This window comes from Nestor notabilis, unplaced genomic scaffold (genome assembly GCF_000696875.1).
Source record: "Nestor notabilis isolate BGI_N333 unplaced genomic scaffold, ASM69687v1 scaffold15384, whole genome shotgun sequence".
In the NCBI taxonomy this organism is placed as follows: domain Eukaryota; kingdom Metazoa; phylum Chordata; class Aves; order Psittaciformes; family Psittacidae; genus Nestor; species Nestor notabilis.
In genome coordinates this window covers 6,173-16,572 of record NW_009925326.1, presented here as the reverse complement: position 1 = coordinate 16,572, position 10,400 = coordinate 6,173, and the positions used below count along the sequence as shown (strand labels likewise).

Below are 10,400 nucleotides of genomic sequence, written 5' to 3'. Positions count from 1 at the left end.
GCTGCTCTCAATCCAGTCTCCTCCAGCCTGTGTTTGTGCTTGTGATTGTCCAGACCCAGGTGCAGGACCTTGTGCTTGGCCTTGTTCACCCCAATATTAGCCTTCAATATCACCCCTCCCAATACAATTAATATCATGTACCTGCTTGATGGATTCAGCCACTAAGCACCCAACAATCAACTTCTCATTGGCCACAAACAAGTATATTTTAGTCTTGGCTGGGCACCTCAAAGAAACTTGTTTAAATCCCAATTCGTTATCAACAATTTCTCGCACATCTTCTGCCTAAGGCAACAAAACCAGACAGAGAGAGAGGGACATGTTAAGTACTAACACACACGTTCTTTGACTGTGCGTGAAACCTGCCAAAAAAAGGGTCTCATTCCCCCAAATAATCCTGTTTTTCACAAGGTCAGGCTTCACAATGAAGCTGTGAAATGCTCTGCAGGTCCCCACCATACTGCGGGCTCTCACTGCACACACAGCTAGTGTGGCCTATATATATATATACACACACATACATTTTGCCCCTAAATTAAAAAATAGAAGCACTTCGGAGCAGTTCTTAAACAAAATGCTTCCCACTCCACAGGAGCCTTCTAACAGAGTAACTGTTTCCTCTAACTGCAGATAATATTGATGAGGAGTCTCTCTGCCATAATCCCTCTATGCCTGCCCCTCACCCCTGTGCTTGTGAGGGAAAGGATTGGGTTATGTTGGTCATGTAAGAACAAGAGCTTCAGTGCAGGGAGCGTGTGTGTGTGTGTGTGTTTGTCAGGGTGGGTGTCCCCAGCAACCCAGACTGCTGTCATAACCCCACTTGCCTCTCCTGTTCACCCTCTGCACTGGCAAATGATGCATGATCAAGCGCTGAGATTGTTCTGGGAGCAAAGCCAGCGGAAAGCTGATCTGCAACATAAACCCCCAAAATAAACAAACAAGTACCTTCTTGACGGCATATTTTGGGTCATCTGGAAGAATCAATACAACTTTCCCATCCCAGAACTCTGCCACAACCCGTTCTTTCTTCCAACCCTGCCACACAGGGGAAAAAAAAAAAAAAAAAGCCAAACAAGAAGTTAATGGTCTAGCAAGAGAGAGGAAGTGATTCAGCGAAGGCTCTGGCAGATGAAGCTGTAATCTGACCTGCTGGAGCTTTCAGGAATAAAGTCAAGTCACATTCATCAAACTGATGAAGGCAGACAGTTGCTGGATCTGCCTAACTTGCTCTTTAACCTCCTCACTGGATGACAAACTCTTTGCCTGCGGCTGCCTCAACTGTTCCTGGCTATGGCACACCACCTCCCCTGTGTTCTTCAGCTGAGCTCAAGTGCAGCCATCGCCTTACCACATATCGGAGGCCCTCGAGGAATCTCTTGTGGTGCTGGATGTGCTGGGCTTCATCCTCCGGGCTAGCAGCTGTGTAGATCATGCCGCACGACTTGCAAACTACAGCCCCAAAATGCTTCTGACCAGCATCCTAGTAAGAAAGGGAGCCAGCTAAAATGCCTTGAAGCTTTTCAAAACCACGTTCAGTTTAAAGAATGAGGTTGGGAATTGGTTCTAATAACAATCATCAAAGATTCAAGTATTTGTTTTCATAGAATAACTGAATGGTTTGGGTTGGAAGGGACCTTAAAGTTATTATCTAGTTCCTATCCCCCTGCCACTGGCAGGGACACCTTCCACTACAGTGTTAAATGTTTTGGGTGGAAAGGGCCTTTAATGTTATTATCTAGTTCCTCCCCCCCTGCCACGGGCAGGGACACCTTCCACTAGAACAAGTTTCTTGTTTTCATTTGAATTTGTGAAGAGGACAAAAAGCTTTTGCTTATCTGCAGAATATTTGGAACTACACAGCATGTATTATCCAGGGAACACAGTGAACATGTTATTCCGAACAAGCCTTGAAACAGATCAGCAGTATCCCCACTGAGGAAACAATGTAGAAGAGCCCAACAAAAAACATAAACTAAAGGGAAACTCTGGATAGTCTTTCCATCAGTTATCTAGAAATAATGTCAGTTTTATCTCTTAGCACACAGGGAGGGGAAGAAAAGGAACTGAATGCCAGTTCTGCAAGAAGAGAGCAGAATGCTCTTTGGATGTCTAGTCACATGCAAGCAGCAGTATAAGGATGGAGCTGCTGCAGTCCTGCATCCAGCTCAGAGGCCCCCAACCTAAGAAGGATGTGGAGCTGTTGGAGTGAGACAGAGGAAGAAATGAGGATGCTGTGAGGGCTGGAGCACCTCTGCTATGGAGACGGGCTGAGAGAGCTGAGCTTGTTCTGCCTGGAGAAGAGAAGGCTCCAGGGAAACCTTAGAGCAGCTTCCAGTGCCGACAGGGGCTGACAAGAAAGCTGGAGAGGGGCTTTTGATAAGGGTCTGTAGGGACAGGACAAGGGGCAATGGCTTTAAACTGACAGAGGGGAGATTGAGATGAGATCTCAGGAAGAAGCTGTTCCCTGTGAGGGTGCTGAGGCGCTGGCACAGGTTGCCCAGAGAAGCTGTGGCTGCCCCATCCCTGGCAGTGTTCAAGGCCAGGTTGGACGGGGCTTGGAGCAATCTGCTCTAGTGGAAGTGTTCCCTGCCTGTGGCAGGGGGTTGGAACGGGAGAAGCTTTAAGCTCCCTTCCAACCCAAACCAGTCTCTCATCCTATAATTCAGTGAGGTGAATTGAAGCCTGGTTCATTAAGGACTCCTCTTACTTCTCTGCACTGACTGCTGCTGCAGCAGCTACCTTCCCTTCCACACATCCCATATATGGGATGTTTGAGGTTCCCATCATGGCACAGCATCCAAAGCCTGTCCCTCATGGGCACAGCCAGGCAGGGCTACAGCTCGTGGCCGGCCATGTGCAGGGTAGCAAGTGCTGCTGAGCACACACTGCTGCTTTCTTCTTAGCACAGGCACTCCTCTGGATTTCTTCCTTCCACAGGGACCAGTTTCCAAAACACTCAAAAATTTGTATCTGTGAGGTCTCAAATTTGACAGAAATCATGCAAACAGCTCAAAAGGTGCTAGAAAGGGCAGCTCAGCTAAAAAGAATGATCACATAAGCCCCATTCCCTCAGGAAACAGGCTTGAAAACATCTGCATGTCACCAAGTGAGAACAAATGGTTTACTAAAAAAATTACTCATCGCTGAAGGCATATTTTCTGGAAACCCACAGATGTGATGGCTGCACAACTCCGGAGCCTCAGTAACACCACTCGGCCTCCTCCTGCTCCACAAGCAATGCACCATGCTTCAGGGCAACAGCAGGAAGGCAGCCACAGAGCTGCCAAAGAGGGCTGCTCATTGCTGCTCCCGTGCTGCCCTGGCTGATGCTCGCTGCTGTGGTTGCAGTGCTGTGCTGACTGCTCAAACAACGGGCTGGGAAGCCTTGGGAAAAGGAAATTATCCAGCCAAATTCATTCCTATAGCATCCATACAGGCTTGGCTGAGCTTCCTTTGGACTTTTCTTTTTTTTCTTTAATATCATGTTCCATAAATCTCTTTTGAATTCCAAAGTGTAATAAAGTGTTAGTCCCAGGGAAACCATAACAATATATTTCCTAGCTTCTACGCTGTCCTAGTCTAGCGCTAACTACGTTAATCACTGCACAGTTACACTCATTGCAGTGTGGTTGGTTTGAGGTTTACACATAAGAAAATCTACTTCTCAGCGAGCCTCAAGGCCTATTTTTTACATCCTTAGCACAGAGAGGACCCAGCATGCCACGAGGGGAACCTTACTATGATCATCTGGTCTCTGGAGTGCCTGCAGAGTTCTTTTGCCTTCTTGTTTTTCTGCGATGTGTGAGGCGTTTGTGCAGGTGGGCTGGACCCAAACGGAGGAGTCGCTTCATCCAGCGCAGCCTGTGTCCTGAAAATCATTTCAGAGATGAAAATTAGGCACAGGTTAACAAACATGTTGGGTAGTGACTTTTACCACACAACACCCCAAAGTAGGAAAGATAGAGGAAAGCTTCTCGACAGCCATGGTGCTAGCTCTTCTGGAGGAGGGAAGGAAAGAGGGGGCTCTAAGAAGAGCTACAATTACATCATAAGTTAAGTAACTTACTTAAGCACCTCTCTCACTTCCACAGCCCCCCTGTTTCCCAGATACTGGAAATTAAGCAGCTCCCTAAACAGTCAAGGAGATACACAAGAAACTGAGAAGCAGAGGGCCAGGTCCACAACGCGTGGAAACAGCAGGTGAAGAAATAGGTGCACAAGTCATAGAATCACAGAATAGCTTTGAGTTGGAAGGGACCTTAAAGCTCATCCAGTTCCAACCCCCTGCCATGGGCAAGGGCACCTTCCACTAAAGCAGGTTGCTCCAAGCCCCGTCCAACCTGGCCTTGAACACTGCCAGGGATGGGGCAGCCACAGCTTCTCTGGGCAACCTATGCCAGCACCTCAACACCCTCACAGGGAACAACTTCTTCCTAAGATCTCATCTCAATCTCCCCTCTGTCAGGTTAAAGCCATTCCCCCTTGTCCTGTCCCTACAGGCCCTTGTCAAAAGCCCCTCTCCAGATTTCTTGCTGGCACCTTTAGGCACTGGAAGCTGCTCTAAGGTCTCCTGGAGCTTTCTCTTCTCCAGGCTGAACAAGCCCAGCTCTCTCAGCCCATTCCCATAGCAGAGGTGCTACAGCTCTTGGAGTATCTTTGTGGCCTCCTCTGAACTCATTCCAACAGCTCCACACCCTTCTTATGTTGGGGGCCCCAAGAGCTGGATGCAGGACTGCACCACCAGAAGCCCCAGTCCCTCATGCCAACACTCCTTCAGAACAGGGAATCACAGCATCTTGGGAAAGCTCTTGGTACTGGGGCTGAGCTCTGCTCTGCCTCCTCACAGGGCCAGCCTCCCACAGAGGGGAGCAGATCAAGGCATGGCCACGAGGAATTGCTCTTACGCAAATCCAGACATGGAGGCTTTACATGAATTTTTTGAAGTTTACAGAGAAGCAAGTTGTTATGGATGATAATAATTGCATGTTTTTTCTAACCTACATTCAGGCTTCTGTGCATAAGGTGGCATTTCTTAAGCCATCTTAAAGTGGGAAATTGTAACTGTTGTGCAGCAAATCTTAACATGGAATTAATTTAGAGCTACACCAAACAATTTTATAGATTTGGATACTAAGGAGAATTTCCAAAGCAGAGACTTCATGGAGGAAAAGCTTGCGCTCATCAGCTTCCCAGGAGACAACTGCAAATCCAAGACTGAGCTTCAGTTAATCACAAACACCAGGATTTCCACACATTCCAGGGTTCCACTTGCACCACGGAAGGTATTTGAAAAGCCACATGAGGAAGCAAAGCAAATACTGCAATCAGATCTCTCTTTCAACACTTCTGTGGCAGAGGACTACAGTAGCACGACAAGTTTTGCAAAGTTTATTTTGGCTCTTTTCAGAGTGACTTTAAATGGGGTTTTTCATGTTCACAATAAACTTGGAATGCTTTTATTGTTAACAAAGTATATCAAGGAGTTGATTCAATATGGGAGAGGGACGCGTAACTCTTGCATGGGAAAACAAGGGGTTTTTTTCCACCAGAGGTCTAAGAGTATTACAGCATATTAACTAAAGGAATAACCTAATTGGAAGCACAGACACCAGGTTGTACAGTTACACCTGATGAGTAAAGAGTCCCAGTGTTTGCAAGCAATTTAGCAATACCATGCTTTTTATAGAACCAAAAAGCAAACTTCACAGGCTTGTGCTTCATTTCCATCACCCTAAATATCAAACATCATCTTAGAAAACACCAGCTCAGGTGAGCACGGGACAGTGGAAGAGAAGCAGCTGCTTCCATAAATCCTTTTCGCCTGTTTTTATCCCAACTTCTGTCTTGCCTTCAGCACCTGGATCGACACTGCTGAGCATGCTACTACTTAGTGCTGCCGTGCTCAAATATCTCAGGTTAAAAAAGTAAGCGCAGAACAAAGCACACCTGACCAGAAAGAATACCCATGTTCTTTAAATTCAGTGTCAAACCAATCCCTCTGTGTCATGAGGTTCATTGCTTTTCATAGAATCACAGACTCCAACCTGGCCTTGAACACTGCCAGGGATGGGGCAGCCACAGCTTCTCTGGGCAACCTGTGCCAGGGCCTCACCACCCTCACAGGGAACAATTTCTTCCTAAGATCTCATCTCAATCTCCCCTCTGTCAGTTTAAAGCCATTGCCCCTTGTCTTGTCCCTACAGACCCTTATCAAAAGCTCCTCTCCAGCTTTCTTGTCATTCCCTTTAGGTACTAGAATATGTACAAATTCACAAGTAAAATGTACTACAGACAGTAAGCAAGCATGTATTTCCTTATTCACAGGCTAGAGCCCCTCTAAACCAACACAAATTTGATCCTGCATCTTCTCTTAAAAACAATCAACCAACCCAAGCCACCCTCAAACTCCCAAACCTTACGAAGAATGGGAGAAAGCTAAACCATCATAGTAAGAATTACTATAATTAAAAAAAAAATAAAAATCATGATTCTGCAGCTATGACATATCTGATCATTCCTGGAAAGACTTAGCAAAGAGTATCCTACCTTTTCTTGCTGGTTAGAGGTGAGCTGAATATCGGGTAGACGACAGCCTTTGAAGGAGATGCTGGAAAAGACAAGCAAAATTATTGTGGTTAAGAATCCTTTTTAGCTGCAGAACACATTGATACATGGCAACACGCATTCAAACACCAATGAGGCTGCAAAATGACACACAAGAGTGAAACTGAACTCCATAGAGAAGAAGTCCGGAGAGTACTGGGAATCTGTTGATGCTGCAGGATAAAAAGGTGTCAGTGAGTGGTATCCAGCCATAATCACCTTAAAAGCACTGGAAGTGATGTTGATCAGGCTCTTCGGTGCTTTCCCCTCTCAGATCAGAATTATGAAGCAGAAATTTCTGCTGCAGTAGTTTAGCGCTTCCCTGGCTGTTAATTAGGAGTGTTAATCAAGAAGTTTCTCCCTTTCCCATTATTTCAGCTAAGGCACCCTGAGCCTACAGCTTCTTCTTCAGCCTCAAGAAGTTGGGAAGTGGCGAGTTAACCACTAGGTTACAGCACATGAGCTGCAAGCTTTAGGATAATTTAGCAAAGACTTTGGTAAGTAAAGCCAAAATAAATAAAAAAAATAAATAATAGTTTGGAATTTTATTTCTCTCAAGGATAAAAAGTTTAGGTATTAGACTGCTTTATGCCATCGTATTTTGACCATGTACACCTCATAGCAGCCTTCCAGTGCCTAAAAGGGCTGAAAACAAATCTGGAGAGAGACTTCCAACAAGAGCCCGTAGGGACAGGACAAGGGGGAATGGCTTTAAACTAACAGAGGAGAGACTGAGATGAGATCTTAGGAAGAAGTTGTTCCCTGTGAGGGTGCTGAGGCCCTGGCACAGGGTGCCCAGAGAAGCTGTGGCTGCCCCATCCCTGGCAGTGTTCAAAGCCAGGTTGGACGGGGCTTAGAGCAACCTGCTGTAGCAAAGTGTCCCTGCATGTGGCAGGGGGTTGGAGCTAGATGAGCTTTAAGGTCCTTTCCAACCCCAACCATTCTGTGATTCTTAGGAATTACAGAAACTTAGTAACATCTGCAAGCAGAATAGCCGCTGTAAGAGCCCCAAAAAACACACCATGAATATGAACCAGTTTCTAAGAAACTGGATATAATAGAAAGTATCTTCTTCATATCAGTAGTGGAAAAGATCATAAGGAGTCATGAAGACACTAATAAACAATAAAAAGCCTACAGATTCCTAGAAATGCAGGAGCTTAAGGGGCCAAGACACCTCTTTGGAAAGGCCCCAGCAGGGAAATGCAGGTGATGTTTGGAAACACGATGGCAACAGCTTTACAAACAGGTGGAAATCACAGTGAGAGGAGTCTTTCACACAGACCTAGAGACAGCAGGAAGAAGAGCAGCTGCAGGAGGGAGCACGCCACTCCTCGGGATGAGGAGGAGGCACAGGGAAGTGTTGACCATCAGTAACAGGCTTCACTACCTTCCAAAAAGCTGATAAATAAGTTCCCATGTGAAGCAAGACTAAAGGGGGGGGTGGGTTTGTAAAAAACCCAAAAAACCTCAGGAGTGCTGGTAATTTCTTCAAGAAACAGATTAAGACCAGATGTGCCAGAACGAAGCAGAGTAAGAGACAAAACACAGCTAAATCATGACTTTTTCCTCCCACTGGAAATTCAAGAAATCTCAAAGGGAATAGAAACCAGGGGAGAGCAGAGCAGCAACATGAAGAACTGAAAGCAGAAATGCCAGCCTGCAAAATGAGCTGTACCTGGGTAGGCAGTGGCACCCTGCAACAGAAGAAAACCCAGATGTTTTGCTACCAAAAGGGGAGGAAACACTAAAACTAGATGACAAACAATGACAAGAACATGTAGTGCCTTTTTATTTCAGTCATCAATAAAAGAATGAGTTGTGATGCGAGTGTCAGCACAATTAAGACCAAAAGGAGATAAACTTCCACAGCTGGGAAAAGATGTCAAGGGCACATACAAATAAATTAGACCTTTACAGGCTCATAAGGCTCCCAGGGCTGCTGGGACTGGAATAGAGAGTGCTGCCTATTTTTAAGAGGGAAAAATGGAGAAACCAGGAAATTAGGATAAAATAACATGACCTCAACTTCTGCAAACATACTGGCACATTAGTGCATACTTGGAAAATGAGACAGCAGGTAGAGGCCAATGCATTATTTTGCTTTAACAAAAAAATATTTAAGTAACATATCTTCTTTTTTTTAATCACTTGTTATTCCAAAGAGGAAATATAACAATTATTGTTAATAATTCACTGCTGAAACGAGTAGTATAGAGTGGACTTTCCTCAGTGACTGTAAGGAGTAAATGCTAATATGTGCTTCTATCTTTATAGGTAATACTTAGCACATAGGGGCATATATGATTTTAATTTTAAAAGCATTCTTGCATTGAAAAGAGTGAGAAAAAACAGGCTGATATAACGATAAGGGGAACCACTACACTTAACCACAAGCCAGGGGAAAATAAGGGATAGTGATCAACCCTCCAGGCAGCAGCTGCATGTAAAACATGTGGGTTGCTGTCTGCCTCCACCCAAGGGAAGCTCACAAGGTTTCCTGTGGAAATGTAGGTGTTTGTTGTGTGAAAAATAGATTAATTACTCCTTTCCTGGTAATTAGTGCTTGTAAGGCTTAGAGGGAGGTCTCTTCTGCTTCATTTTCCTACAGCAACAAAAGTCACAGACCAAGAGAAGTACAATCCAGCTCACCTTGCTTATTCACCTTCTGTGGAGACTGGCTTGAAGGAATAATGCCATCATCCGACTCACAGGCTGTAGAACTGATTTCATCAGCATCCTATAAACGGAGACCAGTTTTTAAGGCAAAAAGAAAACTCTCCAGTTGATTAAGTTCTCACACAGCAGCTACGGAGTCACACAGAGTTCAAAGGAGCTTCATAGCGAGCATTAATTGACATGATGAAGCATTACAGTTGTATTTTCCAATCACAAAACATGGTCTTAGCACACTCCCTGTCTCACTGTTATGAAAGTTACACCTGAATGCTGAACTGGAAAATGTTGCACCCTGTACTGAGGAAAACTCGTTTCCTGCAGGTTACTCTCAGCCTTCTGGAACACCATCAATATTTACCTGTCTTCAGGTACTGTTAAGACCAAATTCAGCTTGTGACAATGGCCATGGGTTTTGATTCTTAACACCTATGCATGTCCCTGCTTTTGTTTTATTACAGGATGTAAGGGTTTTATTTGCTTTTCAAGTATATCTCAACTGTAGAGGTTTGTATTTCTTTACCATTTCTGGGACTCTGCTTCACTCTCTGCCTAAACATCCGGACCTTCACAGCTTCTGGAACCCTCTCACAGACGCTCTATAAAAATCGAAGTTTGCCAAACTGATTTTTGCCTTGAACTCTGCTCTTTTTGTATATGACAGTGTATTATTTCCCACCAGGAACACCAGGCAACAGACCTGGCAGTAGCAGAATCCGAGACAGATCAAGGCCACACTTGGTCTGCGCTCAGTTTGTAGTAAGGAAGTTGCTGAGTTCCCTTTTCAAACACTCCATGTTTCTGGTTAACCTTAGAGAACAACACAAAAACTGCCACAACAGCAGAATGAAATGCTATCAGATCATTTCTTTGTTTTACCGCACATGCAAGATTGGACTGTGCAAGCCAACATTTGTGTTCTATTAAAGCTGCATTGTAAAACATATTGACAATCAAGTCAGGAATGCAAGAGAGAGACTAAACCAGTGCAGGTGAACAAAGGAGACCATAAACTGTCTTTTATGGAATATAGAACACATTAGCCCTATAAAAACAGCTTCCAATCTTGTTCATTGCTTCCTTTCAATGCCCAGTATAAAACACTACAGTAGTATTCTAGC

At 44.8% G+C, this 10,400-nt stretch overlaps 1 protein-coding gene across 1 annotated transcript in view; it reads right to left on the bottom strand.

Annotated features, from left to right (window-relative positions):
- Nucleotides 1-141: 141 nt before the first annotated feature.
- Nucleotides 142-10,400, bottom strand: part of ESCO2 (establishment of sister chromatid cohesion N-acetyltransferase 2) — a gene marked incomplete at its 3' end in the record, with an annotated part of 14,606 nt that continues 4,347 nt past the window's right edge. Inside the window, exons 3-9 of the mRNA XM_010013015.1 lie at nt 10,018-10,089; nt 9,256-9,343; nt 6,547-6,607; nt 3,739-3,868; nt 1,349-1,480; nt 946-1,035; nt 142-285 (exon numbers count right to left, since the gene is read on the bottom strand). Coding sequence (XP_010011317.1) covers nt 142-285; nt 946-1,035; nt 1,349-1,480; nt 3,739-3,868; nt 6,547-6,607; nt 9,256-9,343; nt 10,018-10,089 — 717 coding nt within the window. The remainder of the gene's footprint in view (nt 286-945; nt 1,036-1,348; nt 1,481-3,738; nt 3,869-6,546; nt 6,608-9,255; nt 9,344-10,017; nt 10,090-10,400) is intronic.